This window comes from Paramisgurnus dabryanus, chromosome 16 (genome assembly GCF_030506205.2).
Source record: "Paramisgurnus dabryanus chromosome 16, PD_genome_1.1, whole genome shotgun sequence".
NCBI lineage: Eukaryota > Metazoa > Chordata > Actinopteri > Cypriniformes > Cobitidae > Paramisgurnus > Paramisgurnus dabryanus.
In genome coordinates, this window is record NC_133352.1 from 36,600,083 (window position 1) to 36,625,499 (window position 25,417).

Genomic DNA, 25,417 nt, shown 5'->3' on the forward strand with positions numbered 1-25,417 from the left:
AGATTCATACACCAGCAGGTTATTGCATTAGACAACATAATGATCAGTTCATGTGTATTTGCACATATAATGTACATTTTAATATATAAACACATAAAAATACCAAACCCAGTTTTTGTCACAACTAAAACACAAAAACAAACTTAGAAATGTAAATAAATTGATAGCAACAGATTATAAGACTAGTTAGAATACACTGGGCTAAAAGCTATTGCCGATGATCTTAAATGCCAGACTGCATGCACTCCTGCAGAAACTGCACATATATAGAGTTAGGGTTAACATCTACATGTATGGCATTAAAGCACCAGCAAGCACAGTTTTCTCTTTGCTTTTGCAAATCCGCACTGGCATGCATGCTGCAAATAGCATCACTTCAGTGTTGTGATGAAAATTGAACATTGTTTTTGCTCATGTAGACATCATCATCGATGGTGCCTGAGATGTTGGTCTACAGCAGGGGATTTCCTAACCCCACAAGCTTTTTTTCTTTCCTCTTTTAACTAAAGATGGCTTGACAACAGCTGCGCTCACAAATACTCTTGCATACACACACACACACACACACACATAAATGCATTTACGCACACATATAAGCAAGTATATATAGTGCGCACGCATAAACACATCTGCAGAAGACAAAATACTAAATTGATAGTGTGACTTTTATATAATAAAAACTACTCATGAGTTGCGAATTCATCGATATCATGACTCTCTGCAAACTGAGAACGATTGAATTTGGTGTGAAGCACAAGAGATTAACTCTTCGATGGCATGATGTTTACTGAAGGTGTGGTGTGCAGTTTAATCCAATAAAAGCAATGAAGTCAAACATCAGGGTGTTCACCGAACTAAGGGCTGCAGTAATGTGAGGTTTTATTCTCTCTCGCTCTTCATCATCATCATCATTATTATTATGATGTTTTTCTCATGCAGGGTTAGCTTTAAAAAACAAACATTATCTTTTATTAACCAAGAACATCAAATATCACATTTCCTATCTGTATAATTTACAACAAGACATTTCCTATTGAGAACAGAATGACATTGATTGCAACAGGAGGGAATTTCCTTATCTGTTGTGTGTAATGTTAGTAGAGTTAATGACTGATCTGAGTGAATCGACCCGCTAGACCGATGATAAATAAAATAAGGATGTGAGAAATATCCCCTGGTGAGTCAAATATTGGACTGTAGAGGTTCATCATTTTTAATAATGCCAGATTGACCACATTTACCCAAACACACAACTCAAATAAGATCACTACTTTCATTTCTTAGGTGATCAACTTTGGCTTAAATACTGTAAAATAAAGCACTTATAGTAAGTTAACACCACAAATAGGGCTTCAAACTGTAAAAAACAAACAAAAAAAACGTACGTATCATGCACGACTGCAGAACATGGAACATAGTGTGGCTTTTGCATAGGTCAAAGGTCAATAGCTTTGGCATAAACATAGAGGCAGAGGGCACAGAGATGATTTCACCTCATAAACAACACAACACATGAATATACAGAGTATGACAGAGTTTTAGTCTTCACCTCCACAGAGTATCAGAAGAGTTTTACGATAATCTCCTGATGTGTCACCCTGGAAAAGAGACAACAACTGATTTATAGTAAAAAAAAAGCACAACATGAACTTCAAACAACTTGGTTTTGCAAGTCAATTCAACCTGCTATTTACATGTCAGCTTGTGAAAAGTTGACATTATACAATTACTATAAAAATATTTCAACTTGATTTTATAGGTTAAGAAACATACAAATATATGTTGATTTCACAACAAAGCTGTGTATTTTTGTGCAAAAGTACACAAACAATTGTGTGTTTAAAAGTTGTCTAACAGCCCAGATGTCTAGGCCAAAACAAGATTAAAATAATGTCTAAACTTAGTAATAAATAAATGAAAGCAAACACCTGGTTAACACTGTTGACGTACATGATGAAATATCAGACATCTCACAAGTTATTTTAGTAAAAACCACACGTACAAGTTTATTTTGCCTAGAAGCAGGTTACTCATAGCTGGACTATATCAGGTCTATAGTTAACCTAGATGCTGAAATAACAGCTATATGTTTGCTGAGAGATCACCATGTCAACATTAGATTTGTTGTTTTTGTAATGTCATTATGATCATATATTATTATGTCTGTTTATTACAATATAACTAAAAATACAGGAAATCTGTGGTTGCCATGAAGTAAGGTGAACCTGGATCCACATTTTAATCAAAGACCCTAACCCAATCCTTATCCTAAATCTAACATACACACTAATGATTGTTTAATGATGAACATGTTCACATCCTACATGGTGAAATCACTTTCGCTGAAATTCTGTATGCAGTATTATAGGGCACCTATTATGCGAAATCTAATTTTATAAGGTGTTTGGACATGATGTGTGTTGGCAGTATGAACACAACCACCCTACAATGAAAAAAATCCACCCTCTCCTTGTTTTTTTAATCCCTATTAAATTAAAGAAGTGCCGTTCCGTTTTGATTCTCTTGTCAATGTGATGTCACATTGATAAAGCCCCACCCACTTACAGTCCTGCATTCCCATAGTTTCCACCCTCAGCGAGTTGTACTCTGACCGATAGATACTTTTGTCTTAGACTGTATTAATCAGATCTATTTTATATGAAAGCGTTTACTGTCTGTTTATAATGAAGTGAGGAGCTGGAGCTCATTTGCATTTAAAGGTACGGACATTAAAACAGCGTGGTTTTGTTTCCACCCAAATAGGGGCATTTTGGAGATTTTATAATAAATGATCTGTGAGATATTTTGAGCTGAAACTTCACAGACACATACTGGGCACACCTGAGACTTATATTACATCAATAAGGCCATAATAGATGCCCTTTAAACCTTAATCTAATGGACTTCAGTCTCCTCAAATGAGTTTACGGTGTGTTCAATGCCAACAGAGATCACTAATAATTTACTAACTTCAAGATTGTGAGGTTATTTTTACATTATGTGCATACATATCCTGTATTTTTTTGTATCTTAATAAAGATAAAAACAAAGCAATATAAATATGGACACTCATTAAAACGTTAAAGGGATACTCCACTTTTTTGAAAATATTCTAATTTTCCAGCTCCAGTAACCGTTTTGGGATCAATTCAGCTGATCTCCAGGTCTGGCGGTACAACTTTTAGCATAGCTTAAATAGTAAATAGGAAAAATATAGAAACTATTTGGTTATTATTTAGCATGATGCTAATGGACTAATCAGATTCAATGGATTATGCTAAGCTAAAAGTGGCACTGCCAGACCCGGAGATCAGCTGAATGGATTCCAAAACTGTAAAACTCAAATGTTTAACTCTAGGAGAGCTGGAAAATGAGCATATTTTCAAAAAAAAAAAAAGTTTAGCTTTAATTAAACAAACTGGTTGTAGACTGTAGCACAATAGTGTTTGTGAACGGGACAGTTCATACGACTTATTGTCATCTTTCTTACAAATGAATCTTAAAGGGGCCATGGCAAAATACTTTTTTAAGATGTAATATAAATCTTTGGCATCTCCAGAGCACATATGTGAAGTTTTAGCTCAAAATACCATATAAATAATTTATTATAGCATGTTAAAATTGACACTTTGTAGGTGTGAGCAAAAATGTGCCGTTTTGGGTGTGGCCTTTAAAGTGCAAATGAGCGGATGAATTTCAAACACTGATCACAATGATGGTGGTTTTTTGCAATTAAAACTCAATCGTGCTTTTTCTCTGCACTAAATGGCAGTGCTGTGATTGGACAGTGCAGATTAAGAGGTGGTTTTATTATAATAAGAGCTCCTTATGACATCATAAGGAGAGCCAAATTTCAAAGACCTATTTTTTCATGTGCTTGTAGAGAATCGGTTTACCAAAACTAAGTTACTAGGTTGATATTTTTCAAATTTTTTAGGTTGATAGAAGCACTGGAGACTTAAACTTAAACATGGAAAAGCCAGATTTTCATGCCATGGCCCCTTTAACATGAATTCCACAGAGGAAAGTTATGTAGGGTTGGATTGATGTAGATATGGGCGAGTTTTTGATATTGCATAATGGTAATAAGTTTGTATGAAATGTAATGCATTATGCAATAAGAGCGAGTTTCTTGTAAGCTTTCATAAGAGCTTTACGAACACTGAGATCAACAGATTATTTAACATCTGTTAATGACTCAAGTTATATAGATAAATGCTTCTGTCTGGTTTGATTTACAAGAATTCAATTTACAAGTATTGAAAAATATGAATGAATAAATAATATATAAAGTTTGTTATTGTACCTTTAAAGGGAGTTTTGACAACAGAGCCAGTATAGACCTGTTAAAAAACACTTCCTGTCTCCATTTTTCTCCACCAATCAGTTTCATGGTACCGAGAGGAAGTCAAGCATGCAGGGGAAATTCCTAAACAGCTGAGTTGAGCGAGTACACCACAGGAACCTGTCGAACGCTCCGTTCCCTTCGACTTAACCAAAAGAGGATGTGCAACGCCTACATTACCACCCAAAACCCTATATCTACACAACTCGCTTAAAGAAAAAACGCTCGATGGCACCGTTCACACGCTTAAACGTAGACAAAATGAATGCAAACTTACAACGAAGGCCTCTACCTGGATGAATTCGTGCAAAGTGGCGTCGTGCGTCTCCTTAAACTCTTTGCGGATGTTGAAGAGGTCGATCTCAGAGCGGGACACCATAATGCGGATGAGAGCCCTGTCGTCCGTTCCCAGGCCCTGTGGGGAAAGTCACACCGTGTGCTTTTAGGAAACTCTGGCCTGATGCTTACAATGCAAAACGTCAGCAATAGTGCAGATGCCCATCATTACAGTGACTCATTAGTAAGCCTGAAAATCAGTCAAAGATAGACACACGCCGTCATCAAAACTCTTTGCGCTTGGCCTATTAACACTAAGACCATAAACTAGGTTTTACTCACGACAGCATGTTCTTAGTCAGTAAATAATGCATTGCCTTTATAAAACTTGACTCTGAGGTCATTTTGCTCTAAAATGAGCTGTGTAGGTTTTTTCCTGGGACAGATCTAGATGTGCAGGCAGGCGTGTGTGTGAATGACATCATTGTACCTTCATGGCTTTGTACAATCGGTCAGCAAAATAAGAAGGTCTGTTCTTCACACTCCTCACTGGAAAATATCAATAAAATAGATATGTAATTCTTGTTGATTTTGTATTTTTTTACACAGAACTCTCATCATCATTAATGAATTAAATAATCCCACAAAATTGAAATGACAGTAAACACGGTGGTCCTAGAAACTATTATGACATCTAAGCCACACATATGAATTTATACCATGTTATCATTTTAAGTAGATGTATGTATGTACAGTTGGCATGTGCATCTGTAAACTGAGGCCGATGAGATACGCATCTCTGTGCATAGCCTACGATTCCACACATTAAAGATGCAATACGATGCAGTGCGGTCTGATTTTAATGTCATTCAATGCAGTATGATCCAATAAAAACAGATAGTTTACTTTAGTTTCTGTGTTTCAAACAGCAAAATAACTCGAGTGCCTTCAGACGTTTAACACATTTGACAAACAGGTCTTAGTATTTTTGGGGTTTTATGGTGGGTTGTGAACCAACAGCAATGTGAGTGTCATGACATGCATCAGGTTTTCATGTAGCAACAGCTTAGAGAGAAGAAAACAGGCTGAAAATATCATTCGTTTTCTAAATAATAAAAGTATAGCACCTCTACTAATAATTATTTATAAATAAATCAGTTTTTACCAATACAAAATATGTTAGAACTGATGCATCGCAATGCAAATGTTAATTTGTTTCCGATGCACAGTTATTAAACCGATGCATCACATTGTTTGCTTTTTATGCAGAAGCTTCGAGTGAGTCGGGGAATCTTCCCATCCCTTATGTACAGTAGTTTGACCACTAGAGAGTTTTCCTCATTTTCAAGAATTTAAAACCTAACAAATGTGTTTTTTTTAAATAAATTCTACTTTGTAATGTTTTGATCTCTCATGAAATGACAGAAATCCATGATTACGTGTGGCAGAAGTCTCTGTAGTTTGTTTGACCACCGTAAAGTCATTTATTGGGTTCTTACCAATAGCAAACATTGCATTTTTAAAATCCCCTGACAACTCCTTCTTTATGATCTGTTCAATGTCTTTGTTGCTGCACCTCACAAATTCCTGGAAAACTGGAGAGGTACACAATGAAAGTTAGCTGAGGTTTCTATGCATACAGTATGAAAGCAGGGTTTGTTTGCATTACCTCTCCTCAGGTGAGGAAAACTCCTCGTGCACAGAATACTCATGATCTTATCCTGCATGTCATCCGACTCTGCGTTACACGCGTCTGCCAATCCCTAACAAAGGAGAAAAATGCATTATATCCTCTCTATCATAACAATATACATCATACTGTAAGTACAGTACTGTATTTACTGTATCACATTTACCTGGGCATCTTCTAAGACTTTGTCTCTGTCCTCTGGACCCTCCTCACGAGCTCCCTGATAACCAACACCAACATTAAGTCAAATATGTCAACGACAGAGTATGAATTGGAATGTGATATGGGCGAACGGTACCTGCGCCAAAGAGATCAGAGCCCGCTTGAAATGTCCAGACGTGTCAGATGCGATGGCGTCCTCCAAACTTGTCTTATATGCTGTATGAGTCAAATTAAAATATACAGACATGTATAGCCCACAACCAAATAAAGTAAATGTGCCATAACAGGACCCTGAATATTTAAGCCCTAACAAATGGTGCCACCTGCAGGACATGATAAAGTCAGGTTTCTTTACCGCTCTGAAAGGCTGAACACATATCCTGAATCTCCTCGTTGCTCCTCGTGACCAAGATCTCAATCAGTGCATGTTCATCTGTGCCTGCACCCTATTGACAAATAAAAAATACATTCAATTAACCGTACATTAATCAACTGTGGGATGTCTTACACATAAACTACTGCCTTACAGTATTACTTCGAATCTTATACTGTACATATTAAACTCATCATAATTGTTCCTGCTGGTTTATTTACCAATCCAGTGAATCTCAACATGAAACACATAGAGTTTATGCAGATTGAAACCCATCACCTTTGCTGTAGTTTGTAGTAGCACAGTGAATAAATGAACACACACAAACACACACAGTATAAATTATCAGTAATGTGGTGGAGCTCTTATCAAGACAAACAGACGTCTGTCACTGCACCTCTATGGCTTTCTTCATCATTTTAGCATCAAACTCTGCTGGAGTCATCATCAGGCCGAGGATGAGCCTCTCCAGGTTTTTGGACAGTTCAGATTTTAGGTCAGCCATGAGATCCTGATTGAAAACAAATTACACACATTGGAAAAATTCTAAACACATTGGCGTTTATAATAACTGAGTCAATAGCTGTTTTGATTCAGATCTACTGCATGATTAAAAAATGAAATATAACTCTCTATAATAGGTTTTAATTGACAAAAAACATAAATGTAAAAATTTATAAAAACCAATAAACACACAAATAGACTTTGAAATAGACTTCATCTTCCCAGTTAACAGAGAAAATATCTAAAGGTGTTCCTTCAAAGTTCCCAAAAAAGTTCTGCCAACATAAAAAGTAACATTGTTACATTCTACCATTTATCCATCTTACTTATGACAATGTTATGTTTTAGTATTTACACAATGTTTAAAACAACTGTTTTCTATATTTTCTTTTTTGCTTGCTATGTAAATAATAAAGAAGTATTGTATTGTATTATTTAAAAAACTGTTATAAAAACATAATTTCTGAATGCTCAGTAAAAATATTGCTGTAGAAAATACAATTCACTTATTAGGTTAAGATGATGATGTTTCGTTTCATTTAAAGTCACAGTTGTGGTGATCAGTGTTTGTTTTAGTTGGATGCATTACTTTTGTTTATTAAACATATTTGTAATGATAACCTAACACTAACTCTGTGGTGGTTGGTACATACAGTAATGTTAAAGTTCATCATCTAATTCATTGATTTACTCACATATCAAAATGAGATCCAGCACTCTCACAGCAGTTTGCCATTAAGGAGTTTTAGAAACTATGGACAAAAATCTCATCTAGGACTCCCAGCATGCACTGTGGCATGGATAAATAATGACCTTTTTTTGGGAACGTTGGAATTTTCAAGGAACATTCGCAGAACTTTTCTCTTTGAGCTGGGTTGAACATTCATATTTGCCATTGATCCCTCAACTCCAGTCCTAATCTCTGTTTGATGTTATGAAGAGTATTGAGTATTACAGGACAGTGCCTTACCCTTCCTAAAAGAGATTTAAATGTTTTTCTTATCTCCTGTCTCTGTTTATTGCTTCTTTTTGTCACAATTTCAATGATGGCGTCTTCATCCGTGCCTGAAAGATCACATAATGTCACAGATTACTCTTCAAATTCAATAAAGTTTTTAAATGAAAGTCAAAATATTGTATGTTTTACACACCAAAACCCTTCATTGCTTTTCTCAGAGCTTTGGCATCACTTGCTGGGTCGAAATTTGAACATGGTTTCACTGTTCCCCTTAACTGGTGATGGACATAAAGATGTTGTTATTCAGATATCACAAAGATATTTTAAAGTTCCTAGTTCAAAATGAGTGACACTCTATTGACACCCGTGACATATCGCAGAAATAAATTATTTAAATTCATCTCTCATTTACGTTTTCTGTACAGGAATGGACAATTCCAAACAAGTGATCAGAGAAAGAAATATATATAAATATATAGTGCAGAGTTCAGACTGCACGATTTTCAAAGAAAGTCGGGTCACAGATCTCTCACGGGTGTCGGTGACTTGTCAGTGATTCTCTCAGATCGCATCTTTAATAGTTCACACTCTGTGATTGTCACCAGCGGGTACGAGCACCGATTTGCCTTTGGTTTCAGGCAAAAACAAGACAAAAATACTATTCTTCAATATAAATAGTGATATGAGATATAGACATATTGTGTACAGACAGAGGTTTCTGAGATGGTTTAACATTGAACACAGGGTGTCACAGGGACTGGCAGTAAATCAAGACTCAGATTAGTTCAAATGAAGAGCATTCGGCTGACATCTGTGTCCGGACAAAAGCTTCACTGTGTGTTGATTTAACCGGAGCGGTGATGGGATTATTACTCAGGTCAGGGTAATATGATGCATGCGCTGATGGGACTCAAACCTGGATCTTGGTGCTGGCACTGATCTCCCACATCTTGTAAGCGATCTGTGCTGCCTCAGGGAAAAATTCTCCTGCAATACTGAGAAACAAACACAAAACAGGGCCTAAATGCTTAAGAAACGCAGCTAGAGATGGGCTAATAAACTTTACAGTCAATGCTTGATTCCAGTGAAATGTAGCTCAACTGGTAGTGCAATGCATTAGTAACACAAAAGGTCATGGGAAAATATACATCTTACATGCACTTTAAGCTGCTTTGGATAAAAGCATATGTGTGTAAATATAATACAACTAAATCAAAAGAAGTTGTTCTTATCATAACTATATTATTTGATTGACACACATTTGAAATTGTCCCAGATAGCAATAGACTCACACAAAATAAAGAGAAAAGTATAGTTAGAGATTAAAGTATTTTACGGTCCAAAGACCCCACTTTTTATGATGGTGGTACGTCTCCCCCTGCTGACTTTTTATAGATACTGCAACTATAAAGATGAAGATAAGCTTACTCATCATCTCCACCACACAGCTTCAGGAGTGTCTGTTTGTATTCTCCAGATGTGTCATCCTACACATAAAAATGTATTATGAACAAACACACAGAAGATTAAAATATCAAACCCAAAATAAAGCACAACATTTGTTTTGAAATGGAAATAAATGTAGATGAATGCGTTATGTAGGAATATAAATCATGAACAGATTTCAGTATATTCACTACCTGAATCATGTTGTACAGAGATTTCTCATAGCGAAGCCGGAAACATTCCCTGATGTCCAACATATCGATCTCACAGCGAGACACCATAATACGAATCAGTGTGTTATCAGCTGTACCCAGACCCTACAGAAACATGTCAGGATTAAACAAACAGACACAGAAGTGAAAAGAAGTTAGCATATGTGACCAGCTCAAGTCATAATGTAAAGATCATTCTGTGAAAATATCTTCTTGATATCTTTAATATTGGGTGAGTAAGATCATGTCAGAAATTAAAATCACTGTGAAATCAAACTTTGATGCATTGATGAGACTTTAACCTGGTTCTTATGGTCAAATATTAATAAATATTATTAAGTTTTGAGTTTGATGTGTTTTACTCCATTGTAACAGAGATTATTACAGCAGTATTTACCTTCATGGATTTGTAAAGGCGTTGGGCGAAAAACATGGGTTTACTCCTGATACAATGAACTGTAAGAGATAAACACGGTAAGAGAGAATACTTATATCATACACTTATACTGTTATAAACTGTGCAGCAGTGGCCTAAAATCATGTCCATGAGGGGATATCTGAACAATATTTCCTTTTAATGACTCAAACATCATAATAATAGAAGTATGGCACAGAATGAAGAAAACACTAAACCTACAAAGGTATTTACATAGATTAGATTAGATAAGATTAGATAAGATATTCCTTTATTCGTCCCACAATGGAGAAATTTCAGTGTTACAGCAGCAAAACAAAAGAAGACATAATATAATAAACATTATATGCAAAAGAAGTATATATAGTGTTTACACTGAAGACATATTGCACCTAGAAGATATTGCACATTTTTCAAAATCTCTATTATTGCCCATGTTATTTAACTAAATGAGGCAGAAGGGCAAACAACTGAGTATCAGGGAAAATAGGATTAATCTTACATGCAAAAAACACATTTTGAATACATTTTTAATGATGTGTTTAAATAAAAATCAAAGATGTCAATGGTCCTATAGGGCAAGCATCACTACTATATTTATTCTGCTGTATTATTGGATTAAAACTTACCGACAGCGAGCATCAGTCTTTCAAAGTCTCCTGACAGCTCACTCTTAATACTGTCCTCAATTGACTTCTCAGCGATTTTCTGATATTCATCAAATACTAAATAATACATTAGAAGAATTCAATCATCTTTTCTTATATTATGGCATACAACAATAATCAACATGAGATAGTGTGTAATCTTAGTATTACAATCAGTCTGAATAACTTTCATTCGCTATAGTTTGTGAAATATCATAATCAAGGAGATTTACTCAGGTTGTGTTACAGATATTAAGAAACAGAATCAAATCTAATCTGCAGTGAAGTGAAGGAGATACAGTATCATCTCTCATACCACACTGTAAGTGCGTCACACTCCGGTTTCCCAGCAACATGATGAATTGGGCTTCATCTGTGCCCCATTGTGCCTCCCCTGCATCATACAGGTCCTATAGTGAGCAAACACACACACACACACACACACAAATACACACACACATACAGGGTCAGGCATGCATTTTACACAATGCACAAACTAATGTACAAACTGTGTATTGTATGAAGATGTTGATAGCATTATAAACATGTCATTTGACACTATTCATATCCCTGTAAACCACAATGGAAGCCATCATTGTTCTGAATAAATGTTCCCGAACAGCTAACTTTATATTTGGGGTAAAAAGGCCTGAAATCTTTTTTAAATTTGATGAAAACTAAGTGAAGTTATTGATAAGAAGTCTAATAGCACATAAACCCATCATCACATTCACCTGAGCATCCTGCTGCACGAGATCTTCACTAACAACATCATCTTCCTCTCTGCTCCCCTGAGAAGATTAAACACAGATTAATGACCACTGAAACAAAGACTAGCACAGCACGGCATCCTGAATATCACATCCATTCACTGTAAAACTGCTTTCATATGCACAGAAGAGTAAAAAGCGTAAAACATATAAACAAAGATGAATATGAAGCAAAGTTTTATCAAGCATAAAACAACATAAACTCAAAGAAAATTGTGCTAAATAGCACTAAAGGCTCATAATCATAAGGGAACTTTTTTATTGCTATATAGCACCTGAAGCACCTATGAAGAACCATCCAGGGGGTGACCACTATAGCACCAGATATGGTTCTACTGTATATAGCACAATATGGTTCAACACAGTTACTATATGGCACTTAAAATGGTTCCCCTGATTACGAGCCAGTGAAAACTTTTAGTGCTATTTAGCACCGTTTGTTTTTAGTAGTACCATTAAAAGCTTTAAGAAAAATAAAATCTCTAAAACCGTTTTATTATATTCTCATAAATATTTCACTGACCTGAAGTAAAACAACCAGCATCTTCTTAAAATGTCCAGATGTGTCTCCTATAACGTCCTCTTCGAGGTCTCTGCTATAAGCTATGAACACACAGTACAGTACAGGAATATAAAACAGATCACAATAAACCTCCTGAAAGCAAATCTTCAAACTCACCGTCTTTATACGCTGCCACCAGATCATGAATCTGTTGATTAGTTCTTGAAGCAAGAATTTCAATTAAACACTTTTCATCTGTTCCTGCTCCCTTTGAAATAAAGAGAAAGAAAAGTCAATGCTTTAGTTCACAGCACAACAATCTTTTATGTTGAAGACCTTATATGACAATAACATCATCTAGAGGAAAACCTGGATGTTTAGTTACTGTGCTCACACGAACAGTGAACATATAGACTACAGTGTTATGATATTATTATAGGATAGGGTCAGGGTGTGGAGATGGACAGAACCCAAGCACAGACAGCTCGTAACTAAAATACCTTTATTAAAACATAAATTCCCTTGAGGGGGCAAACAATGACAGAACTTAGAAAATATTCATGACTAGACGAACAAGACACACGCAACAGTATCTCATGATACACAATGAACCAGCACAAGACATCAGACACAACGGCATTTAATAGGGAAAACTAAACTAGGGAACAATAACAGACAGCTGAGGGGAATTAACTAATCATGAATAATTAATAAGGAAACAAGAGGGTGGGGTCAAGACTGAAGACAGGAGAGCACAAGGCACACAACACAACACAACACAGGTCACGTGACTCTCCACACAGACACAAGACAAGTACATGGGGGTGTCAGGACCCTGTCAAAATGAACTAGACTTAATTTAAAGGTGCCATTTGTAATAATTGAGGTAAAAGATTTAAAAAAATTAGCTACATACATCAAACGAATGAGAAGAAATAAGGGCAAAGATATCATTAAAAAAATGACAAGGTATAGTGCTGCAGAAATATCAATCTGAATTAGCATGCTAAATTACTAGCTTCAGCCCGACTGGTGTTGTAATACCAGTTTCGACCATGGGAGGCGGTATGCGGGCCACGCACATAACCGCCAGCCAAACTGCAATACACGAATAAGTCGCATGTGTGGGAGTACAGCCCTCTACTACTACCGCTGCGTCCGAAAACTAAGGCAGCTGACTTGTTGACTTAAGAGGCATGAAGGCAGCTCAGAGAAATGCAATTCGGACAGCCATGGATTCGGACATGCCTTGATGCCTTCCTGCCTTGCAATAGGGGTTTCAGACGTATTTCAGTTTAGGGAAGAGAGCGGAAGAATGGCTGAAGCAAGAGACATTTACCACTACCAAAACCATTCGCTGCAGGGAAAAAACGCGCTCGGAATCACAAATAAAATATGATAAATAAAGTAACCGAACCAGAGTAAATACTGGTACTGCTTTTCATCGCTGGAGACAACTAATGGACATGAAAGAAATGAGGTTCGACTCCGAAATGACAACATTTCTTTTCGATTGGTAAGTAAGATGCTGTTAGTATTTCGCTAGAACTTCACTTATAATAGGCATTGTGATAACCTATGATCAGCTTGTACATGGACTACGGCTTTGTGCAGTAAATGTGGCTCCATCTGAAAGCAGCTGATGGCGATTCACTTTTAATCAAGAAACCGGCTTCACTGACGAGAAGCGCAATGACTATCGCATGCAAATTATCACGCATCCTTAGCTGTTAGCGTTTAATAGTTAGCTCTACCCACGGATCCGATCCGGTTTTCACCCGTTATCTACCAAGCTGATGCTAAAATGTAACATTAGCTAAGAAGCTTGAAATGTCTTCGATTATAATGAACACCAAATGGACGCACGAAACGTAGCGGAAAACATTGCAATTTTAATGAGACCGAATGTTTTTTTTTTGTGACTAATGATAACTTAGTTGCTAATGTAAATCAAACTTGATATATGCTGCTAAATTTGCAGCTGCTAAATTAAAATAGACCAACTCACTTTTCTGGAGGTATACTGCCCCCGTCTGTTTGGAGTGTGGAGTATGAATTGATTTTTTTTTGGGCGGACATGTTAAATGGTCCCTTTAAGCAAAACAAGATTCTGACAGGATCCTGACATGATAGTGTATTTCTTATTATTGTAAAGGTTTCTTAAGCCTAACATGAATGTGTATTGATCGTCAATGCAATAAAAGGTAAAGACATTAAAACTCAATAGATACTGATTGAATTATGATAAGTCAGTCAGTTCATGTAATGTTTCTATTATTAAAGACTGAATGATTTCTCATAGGATTAAACAATAAGCTTAAGTTGTCCCTTAGTTGTTTATTAAAGAAAATCACTTACCAGATCCTAATGATAGCAGAGCCACAACACATTCAAAGGAAAAGACATGCAGTAAATAACTCATCTTTATCACTAATGCTTACAGAAATACTTACAAGTGGATTTCAATAATTTTGTTCTTTTCCTTTTTAACTCATTTATAAATACAGAAAATTTAATCTTATAAAGAACAATAACTACTTTACAGGTACATATGCATTTTCCAATAACAGCCTATTTTATTTCAGTATTTTTTTCTATTATTATTATTTGTGCATTGTTATACGTTGCCTTTTTTTACTGAAAATGGTATTATTATTTAATGAAATCTAATAAAATAATGATGATGAAATGCTATACACATCTATATTGAGTAATCTCTGCAAAGCAGGTGTTTGAATCTCTCACTTTTCATTCAGACATGCACTGATGACACAACATCTACTGTAGATTCTTCTTTACCTTAATGGCATCCTTTATTTCTTTGGCATCATGATAGGCTGGAGGTCTCATCAGACCAATAATCAGACGTTCAAACTTCCCCGTCAGCTCATATTTCAGGTCATCTATTAAATCCTGTAGAATTGATATGTGTGTAAATCTATAAGCAGCTTCTCTCTGATAGGTTATGAAGTCATTTCTGAATATTCAATCACCTGGCCATAGAGGGATTTGTAAGCACTGCGGATCTCCTGTCTCTGAGCGTTGCTGCGTGATGTAATCAAGTCTAAGATGGTCTGCTTGTCACTTCCTGTCAAACACAGGACAACAATGTCATGAGATCATATACTGTAGAAAATCACACCTGTCATACTGAACAAACACTCACCAAAACCTTTCATGGCATTATACAGAGACTCTGCATCACTGTTTGCATCAAAGTCAGGGTAATCTTTAACTGTGCCTTTGAATTCCTATGAGAGAGAGAGAGAAAGAGAGAGAGAGAGAGAAAGAGAGAGAGAGAGAGAGAGAGAGAGAGAGAGAGAGAGAGAGAGAGAGAGAGTAAATCAATGTTTTGGTTGTTTTTATCTCTGACCTTGGCTGAATGTGCTCAAACCCGATACATTGTGAGTAATCAAAACGTTTCCTTCAGTATTATAAAGAAAAAAAGCTCAATTCTGCTTCATGCCAGTTATTATATAAACTACTTTATAGTCAGTTTGTCTGTAACTTAACTGATAGAGCATTGCACATACATAACATAACACTGCTAAGGTCATGGCTTGATACTCCAGTAATGATAAATGTAAAGTCTGAATGAACTATAAGTCAGTAAAAGAGTGAAGTTTACAGACATTCACAATCAAACAACAAAACATCCTCAAAACAAAACTACTTCACAGCCGGCCCGAGACATAAGCGAACTAAGCGGCTGCTTAAGGCCCTGTGGCCACCAGGGGGCCCCCAATTGTTTTTTTTTTTCAATTACATAACTTATACAAGTAATATAAATGAATGAATGAATGAATACAAATGAATAATTCAAGACAAGAAAATTCTAATTTGCAGAATCTGCTGTGTGTCTGTAGCGAGTCATGCGCAAAGACACCTCGTGTGAATTGACAATTTGCACAGGTATGGGTCATTGTAATAAATGATAAGCCATGTCACAAAAAAGGATGTATCCCTCTGGTGCCGAAAAGAGAAAGAAGAAAAGGACAGAGGAGGACAACAAAGAGCAAGATAAAGGTATGTTTGCATGATTATTTACAGTGTTTAATTTGTGCAGCCGCAGCTAGTGGTGTGACAGATCGCAGTTGATCCGTGATCGACCCACAGTTCGGCTCAGATTATTAGGGAAAGTTTATCATTTGCACGTGTTTCAAAGGCTTGCAAATGTTAACATTTCAAGTGATTTTCAACAATTTAACCCGCAAAAAGGCGCTAAAGTGTGCAGGTTTCTGGACGCACATGCGGTTAAATGTGTCCGGTCCAGCTCTAGTAAGACGTTTTTTATTCTCACTACACCTTTCAGAGATCAGAACACTTGATGTGTAAACTTTAGATAGAGTTACGCTACTGTGTGTCATACTGTAGTCCATTAACATTAATTTGAGGAATAGAGCAATAAAAACAATGTAACATTTTTATGCTGCACCGTTTGTATTCTGTGTAATTTAAGTGCACTCAGTAGTGCACACATGGAGAGACGTGTTTCAGAAATCAAATGAACATAAACTCTTTCTGTTCTTGACAGGGCACATACAAAAAAATGATCTCCACAGTATTCTTTTTCTAATAAAAACATTTGTTTTTATGTCTTAGGTTTATGTACAGATTAGGCAGAAACCAGGTCTGTGCTTTTCTTAAAGAGACAGTAACCTCAATTAACATACTTAAGTCTAGTGTCATTAATGTTATTCAAACAACCCAAGACAAAGAGAAAATCACTTCTGTACCTCTAAACAAATAATAATAATATAATAATAATATTTAATTCATACAATAAAGACAGTAGGGGTGTCATGATTCTCCAAATCCTCGATTCGATTACATTTTCGATACTAAGGTCACGGTTTGATTCAATTCTCGATTTTTACTTTTTTTTGAAAGACAAAAAAATGCTATGCCATTAATATTTATTATTATTGTTATAGTTACACATTAACATACACATTGCGTGCTTTTCCTCGCATGGGTGTTTTTGGGCTTCACTTTACACGAGAGAATTGTTAGAGGATTCCTTCTTGCCCGCAGATGGACTTAATGCGCAGGTCTTGGACAAGCATCTGAAATAAATCCAGCGCGTCAAGCAGCTGCGCTTCTCTCTGTCTGACGTGCACGGCACGCGCTCTCGCATCTATCCGAAGTCTAAACATAAACTAAAGTAGTAGTAATCCTTACGTATTTGTTCAGTTTTATGCGTTTCATGCGAGCTGTGGCAAACTATCCCTTTTGTTTGAAATATAATCTGCTGCATCTTGGCGCCTCATTCTCACGCACGTGCAGAGAGCTGCGCTCTGTCCGAAGGCAGATCAGTAGTGTCAGGAATTTGGATACACAAAACACGAACCCAGATGCGGACGTAACAAAAAAAGGAATTTATTACAAAACAGGGGAAAAACAGGAAAACAAAACCCACGAGGGGGCAAAACAAGACAAGGGAAGACAACACTAAACTAACACTAAACTTAACAAAAACTAACAATAACTTTCAACACATTAAACAGATCAAGACTTAGATATATACAAAACTTACTGGAACCGACAGGGCATGGGACAAGCATGGGACAAGACGAACATGCACTGGACAACAAACACAAGGACTCTTAAATAGGGAGAAAGTAAATTACATACACCTGAAAATAATCACGAGTAAGGGATCGGGGAAAAAGTGACGAGACCCGGGAAATGCATGGTCGGAATAAACCAATACTACAACCACACATTTCCCACATAGAACATATGTACTGTCAGAACCCTGCCATGCTAAACTAGATTAAAATACCAACAGGATCCGGCAGGATTCTGACAGTACGCCCCCCTCCAAAAGGCGGCTACTAGACGCCTTCGAGGGGGAACACTAAACATGGGACAAGACAGACTGCATACAAGACATGACCCATGAAAACAAAACAAAGACTAACAAGGGCAAACAGGCAATAACAACAGTGGGGTTGGGGTGAGACAATAAAAATAATAAACAAGGGAGGGGGGGTGGGGGAACACAAAAGTTCATAGGAGGTGGTCCAGGGTGGGAGGGTGGGAAAGGAGTCTGGGTGAACTTGGGGAGAGTCCTGGAATGTTCATGGCCAAAAATGGCAAAATCTGGCTGGGGTTGCGCCGGCTGTGGCCACGGCTGGGGTTGCGCCAGCTGCGCACACGGCTGGGGTTGCGCCGGCTGGGGTTGCGCCGGCTGCGCACACGGCTGGGGTTGCGCCGGCTGCGCACACGGCTGGGGTTGCGCCGACGTCTGAGTCCACGCCTCTGGGCGCTCTGGCGGCTGCGTCGACGGCTCTGGGCGCTCTGGCGGCTGCGTCGACGGCTCTGGGCGCTCTGGCGGCTGCGTCGACGGCTCTGGGCGCTCTGGCGGCTGCGTCGACGGCTCTGGGCGCTCTGGCGGCTGCGTCGACGGCTCTGGGCGCTCTGGCGGCTGCGTCGACGGCTCTGGGCGCTCTGGCGGCTGCGTCGACGGCTCTGGGCGCTCTGGCGGCTGAACCAGACTCCCCTTCCTCCTGTTCTTCCTTCGGGGTTGCGGAGCAGATAGAGGATGTGGTGGTGCTCTTAAGTCGGAGGAGGACCCCCCAGATGAAGACTCCCAGGAGATCCTCCTCTCACGCTTCCCTCGAAGGGACAGAGGCGGGGAGCGGCTCTCTGGAGCCGGAGGAGAGAGTTCAGGGTCGCCGAACCCCCACATCCCAACGGTCCTTCCCTCTCGGATGGACGAGAGTCGATGGGGTTCGGCGGTTCGGGTCGGGTTCCGCCTGGTGTTGACCTCGGGTCCGCATATGAGCGGGTCAAAAAACTCGTAACCCGACTCGTATGCGGGGCGGCAACCCTTTCCCCGTCTCGCCAGGCGAGTACCGGTGAACATGTCCGCTGGGTTCTTTTATGGCACGTTCGTTCGGTCAGGAATTTGGATACACAAAACACGAACCCAGATGCGGACGTAACAAAAAAGGAATTTATTACAAAACAGGGGAAAAACAGGAAAACAAAACCCACGAGGGGGCAAAACAAGACAAGGGAAGACAACACTAAACTAACACTAAACTTAACAAAAACTAACAATAACTTTCAACACATTAAACAGATCAAGACTTAGATATATACAAAACTTACTGGAACCGACAGGGCATGGGACAAGCATGGGACAAGCATGGGACAAGACGAACGTGCACTGGACAACAAACACAAGGACTCTTAAATAGGGAGAAAGTAAATTACATACACCTGAAAATAATCACGAGTAAGGGATCGGGGAAAAAGTGACGAGACCCGGGAAATGCGTGGTCGGAATAAACCAATACTACAACCACACATTTCCCACATAGAACATATGTACTGTCAGAACCCTGCCATGCTAAACTAGATTAAAATACCAACAGGATCCGGCAGGATTCTGACAAGTAGGTAGTAATCCTGTTTATGATATGCATTTCAAGTATTAATACATCCCTCGTGTTTAAAATATAAATATCTGAGAGCTTTTCCCCCCGCTTGGTAAGCCGACCGGACGTGACATGGGGGGCGTGGCAGCATCGACGATCCCATTTTTTAATTCGAAGTTCGAGGATGGGACTTAATTTCGATCGATTTTGATTTAAAATCGAAATCGTGACACCCTTAAAAGACAGTGTTATTATTCATTTGATTTGATTACTGTACCTAATGCTAATTTTAGACCTTACTTAATGTGCAACTTTGTTCTTTTTATAAATGTTTGTAATTTCTTTATTTTTTATTTATTTAAAAAAATTGGTGGGATGGGGGCCCCTAAACAAATTCTGCTTAGGGCCCCTAAGAGACTTGGGCCGGCATTGAACTACTTTAATCCATTTGATTGTTTTAAGCATAAACTCACAAGATTACTATGTATAAAATGAGGAAAAAAACAAATTATCAATGGAATAAAAGAGAGGTTAAGTCTCAATATGTAATAATAGCTGATTTACACTTCCAGTCACTGTTAAGTTGTCTGTTTACACTACTGCGGAAATAAGTGCTATTTTTACACAAGCCCAACAACACCAAATCATATTTTACCTTGTTTAAAGGAAGTTTAGATCGTTTTACTGGACAAATAACTCAAGTAACATCTGTTATATCAGACTCAGGATTATCTGAGTTGCTGCTGGGTGGGACAGACAACATATCTTCATATGTTCCCAAAATGAAACATTACACCTACAATCAGACTCTCACTTATCTAGTGCTTCTCCTGAGAGTATGGTGGGACTTTAGTGGACAGCTGACACCTGTCAAAGCAGCAGTTGTGTTATGGTCAGCACCAAAAGCCAATGTGTGTGTATGTGTGTGTGTGGTGTGTGTGTGTGTGTGTGCGTGCGTGTGTGTATTTGTTTGTGTGTAAGTGAATGTGTGTGTGTGTGTTTGTGTGCGTGTGTGTATGCATGTGTTTGTTTGTGTGTTTGTGAGAGAGAGAAAGCTTGCATGTAACTTAAACCAAACTGTCTGTAACCTTATATTTTCATTTCTATTGAATCTACAGGGGTCACATTCCCTTCTAGAGAGCAGCAGACCCCACATCTGATAATGTATAAATGCTTCATGACTGTGCACCTCTGCTCAGTGTTTGTCTCTCTCTTACTAAAGTAATGGCACAGATCCAGAGTCAGTATGCATCTGTGTATATGATGAAGACCTACAGCTACAGCTATCACTCAACACAACAGATGTCAAATTCACTAATAGACCCCTAGCAACAATCATTAAAGCAAACAAACATCCGGCCATCAGTATTTTTACTCTGTTATGACTCGAGAAACATTTTGTGTCCCTTTCACTTTCTGTGGAGTCTCACTGTAAGCTGTCATTGAGAATAAATATTGAAATGTGTTTTTAAATATAAATAATTAAATATAATGCCTGCTAGTGTCATGAACAGATCACATTTTTAATGAGTAATTCATTGACCTCTAAAATTTCAAACAGACACCCCTGACATCCTACACTGTCTGCATTACAATAGATGACAAAACAGATTCATTACCATTCATTATTGTGTCTTTCTGAGTCATGCTGAACATATGCACAGCACATACAGCAAGAGATCATCATTTATCAATATTAAACAGTAAAGACAGTGCTGGATGTATATACTTTACCTTTCCCATGTTTGATTAGTTAAGGGTTGTCAATGGAATGATAATCTTAAACCTGGAAGGAAGAAACAATAGTCAGAAACATGGTTTTACACAGTTTAGCTATCAAAGCAGTTACTACTGTACTCTTGGAATACTAGTTTGTCTACTATAACCTTATAACTAGTCTATAACCTATAACTAGTCTATATGAAACAATAACCAACAATAGATTGTATGCATCAAAATTATCAATTTTAAGGATTATTTATTAAGAATTATAGGATGTTAAGTAAGGATCATGTTTCATGAAGATATTTTATAAATTTACTACTGAAAATATCAAAAATGTATTTATCATTAGCAATATGTGTTGATATTGACTTCATTTGGAAAACTTTAAATGTGATTTTATTAATATTAAAAAAAATTGCATCCTCAGATTTCAGATTTTCAAAGTCATATTTTGGCAAAATATTGTCCTATCCCAACAAACCATACATCAATGGAAAGCTTATTTATTTAGCTTATTTAAATGAGTTTTCATTAATGAGAAGCACGTATAGGGATACTTCACCCAAAAATGTAATATCTGTCATCATGTTACATGTTACAAACTTGGTTAAATGTTCTGATGAACAGAAAATAAGATAGTTTGAGAAATATTTGTAACCAAAGCGTTCATGAGCTTCATTCACTTCCATAATATTCTTTTATCCTACTATGGTAGTGAATGAGGCTCATATTCGGTTCGGTTTCGGAATTTTTCTCAAACTATCTTCTTTTCTGTTATTTAGATATTTATAGAGGTTTGTAACAACATGAGAGCGAGTAAATGATGAATGATGAAATGATATCCCTTTAACACAAAAACATAACATTATACATTTCTGTTTTTGGCACATACTGTAGTTGCTACACATATGAAAAAGTGTCAATGTAACCAACATAAACTATAGTATAGATAATGTTTAGACAACATGTGTTGTCTGTGACCAATGCACCCCTAGACAAAATTGCATTCACCCCCTAAAAATTTATGATTTTGTGGTCCAGGGTCACCAAATTCGGTTCATCACGTAACTCAAAGTCGAATGTGTTTAGTTGTTTAAAATAAAATGTAGAAAAAAATGAAGTTGCTTGAAAAATCAACTCCTCTCAGTTCTAAACATTTTTAAATCTGTAGGCTGAAATATTTTCTGAAACAAAAGCTTCTTATATGAGACTGACTGCTATATTTTCCACTGATTATACTAACTACACACTTATGGTGCTTTTCCATTGCATAGTACCCCACGGTTTAGTTTAGTTTGGGTTGGGTCGGCTCACCTCACTAACTGTATATACAACACTATAAAGACCTTCATTCACTCGACATCAGGCAAACAAGAAACTCTGAGAGAGAAGATGGAGGGTCATTCCTCTGTTATAAATAATGCCAAACATGAATCTGCAGTCTGTTTAGCACAATGCCCATTCACAGACATTCATGTTAAATATCCTGACTAAGCGTTATTGATTTTCTACTTTGTGGATTCAGCATCAGGGTTTACATTAGAAAAACTTCAAGCTTAGTAGCATTGAGATTTTAAACCCGTGTGCCAGTGAAGTCCAAAAATAGTCATGAGTCAGGAATACATCCAAGGTCTGTGAAAGACATCCACACACACAGCCCCACCCAGTCAAATATATATCATACTCTACACTTAAAGACATTAGAAAATGAATGAAAATCTTTGTCATCTGATAAGATATGAACACAAAAAAACACTTAATGCAATCCTAATCTTAAAGCCTTCGTTTTTAATAGCCTATACATTTCATATTTCATATCATCATACATATGTTTTCTTTAGAATTGAGTGTGTATAAAAGTTTTGTAATAGTTGACCTGTGTCTCTGTTCATGCTCGTGTTATTAAAGTGATAACTCGCGTTGTCGCATTGTCACGCGTAAACGTCGCATTGCTGTCAATAAAGCGCGTTAATAAACATTTAAATCCAATCAACGATATGAAGAGAATTTGATTGAAATGTTTTACCTTACAAACACGGTTGACAGTGGTCCGTTATCTGTTTGTCGATGGTTTTTTACTGAGGTATCAGCTGTTCTCCTCTGAGTGACGCAACACACGCGGCGCATTCAACTGCGCTCCGACTATTTAAGTTAGCTGTGACGTAATACACACTTGCCCAACGTGACGTGAAATATCTGTAGCATGACTTTACTACGATCAAGTGATCACGTGATTTCTCCTAGTCGATTGTTTTTACAGGCAGTAATATCACTGCATCCCATCATCTGTAAATTCAGCACACACTGCAGGGATCCTAGTTTATGATGAATTAAAATGTAAAAGTGTAAAGATATTAACGTAAAACGTGCATTCAGTGCTATCAGTATGTGTGTCCACTGTGGTTCGAACCCATGACCTACATCTACAGGACCTTTCCATCACTTCCAGATAACTATTTGTGAAGTTGATGTTATACATTATTCTCCACTTTTTTATAAACAGGGATGCGTTGTTTTACACTTGTTTAATCCTTTTTAAAGATATCTATTTCTAAGAAATATTAATAACTTTCATACATGATCTGACTGTGAAGCACTAGTAAATGAATATCTAAAATAACCTTCACCAAGAATTTTCTTACATTTAACTTTGACTAAGTAGGATTCAAACATAACCTAAAGTTTTATTAACTCTAGTTAAAGTGTAAACAGCACTAGATGAATGCTTGTGTTATGGTCATCAGCTTTAATAGAGGCCTCTTTTGTTTTACAGGAGTAATAAAGTCACACATGCGAAAATTACTTACAGTAGTACACTTTAATATTTACTATAGTAAACAAGCCCTGTATTAAAGTTTAGCTATAAAATTTGTACTAGTCAATGTTGAAGTATTTACTACACTTTATTAATGCACATTAATTGACACCACAGAATACTATAGTACACATTAACAAAGTGTAGTGATTACAGCAGCTACTGTAAAAAAAATTCGGTAGAAATTACAGTATTACTGGCAACTACCTACATTTATGTTATTTACTAGCAACAGTTTGTTCAAAGTTAAATGAACATGAAACATTTTCAGTCTTTATCTTCTACAGTAAGTTACTGGCAACCAGCTGCATAATTACAGCTATTTTTACAGTGAATAACATCAATTTAAATTTACAGTAAGTTACTGGCAAACAGCTGACAGTAAAACTGTAATTTATACCGATTTTTTTACAGTGTTCAGTTACCATAACTATGATTATTAAAAACCAATGGTTATTTACAATACATGGTTATTTTGTGGTAATCATGGTTCTACTACAGTAACCATGTTTTTTGTAATGGTTAATTTTCATAAGGTTATTAAACTTTACTATAGTAAATAATGTTTCTGTAGCTCATCTGGGGCAAAGGTTATAGGTCTGACTCCAAGGGAACACAAATACTGATAAAAAGAAACATATAGGCTACTTTACATGCACTGTAAGATGTTTTGGGTTAAAGCATCTGGCTAATGCATAAATGTAAATTTTAAAGTATAGTTCAGTATTTTAATGTGGGAATTATGTCAATGAATACAACATACTGCACACTGCAAAGAGACAAAGATGAACAACATCTAGAATGCAACATCAAAGCTTGAATAATGAACGGCACTGTTAGTGCTCAGGAGAAACAGAGATTACAGGATCTTTATCTTGCATTATTGATATAAAATGATTCTGTTTAAAAATGTAGGCGATCAAGTTCAGGACAACACTGTGCTTTTAAAATTCATACACTGGAGATGGCCAAGTGCACACTATATAATATAGTACATCATTTACGACTTAACATGAGCCTGAATATACAACCTGTGCCATATAAAGACAGAAATATCTGTCCTGCAACTTTCCTTACAATTCAAACAGTGTCTTATTTGAGAAAAGAAAGTGAAAATCAAAGTTTGTTTCTGCTCCTGTGCTCTTGGTATCCAATGGCTGACCATGAGTCTGGGCTATTTCTGTCACAA

The 25,417-nt window shown here is 37.1% G+C and overlaps 1 protein-coding gene across 2 annotated transcripts; it reads right to left on the reverse strand.

The window, feature by feature from the left end:
• Window positions 1-37: 37 nt before the first annotated feature.
• On the reverse strand, window positions 38-23,572 carry anxa6 (annexin A6). Of its 2 annotated transcripts, none has more exons than XM_065242474.2 (25): window positions 23,440-23,572; window positions 21,423-21,474; window positions 15,467-15,551; window positions 15,294-15,388; window positions 15,100-15,213; window positions 12,478-12,568; window positions 12,322-12,401; window positions 11,763-11,819; window positions 11,345-11,438; window positions 11,011-11,106; window positions 10,364-10,422; window positions 9,949-10,071; window positions 9,737-9,795; window positions 9,225-9,303; window positions 8,502-8,583; window positions 8,321-8,415; window positions 7,244-7,357; window positions 6,829-6,919; window positions 6,610-6,689; window positions 6,478-6,531; window positions 6,291-6,384; window positions 6,121-6,216; window positions 5,112-5,170; window positions 4,638-4,760; window positions 38-1,598 (listed from the first exon to the last, which is right to left on the reverse strand). In XM_065242474.2, the coding sequence occupies exons 2-25, from the start codon at window positions 21,429-21,431 to the stop codon at window positions 1,539-1,541; spliced, it is 1,989 nt and encodes a 662-aa protein (XP_065098546.1). In that variant the 5' UTR covers window positions 21,432-21,474; window positions 23,440-23,572; the 3' UTR covers window positions 38-1,538. The 2 variants fall into 2 exon arrangements, with proteins under 2 accessions (XP_065098546.1, XP_065098537.1); XM_065242465.2 differs by having other exon boundaries at window positions 4,623-4,760.
• Between the last annotated feature and the right edge of the window lie 1,845 nt (window positions 23,573-25,417).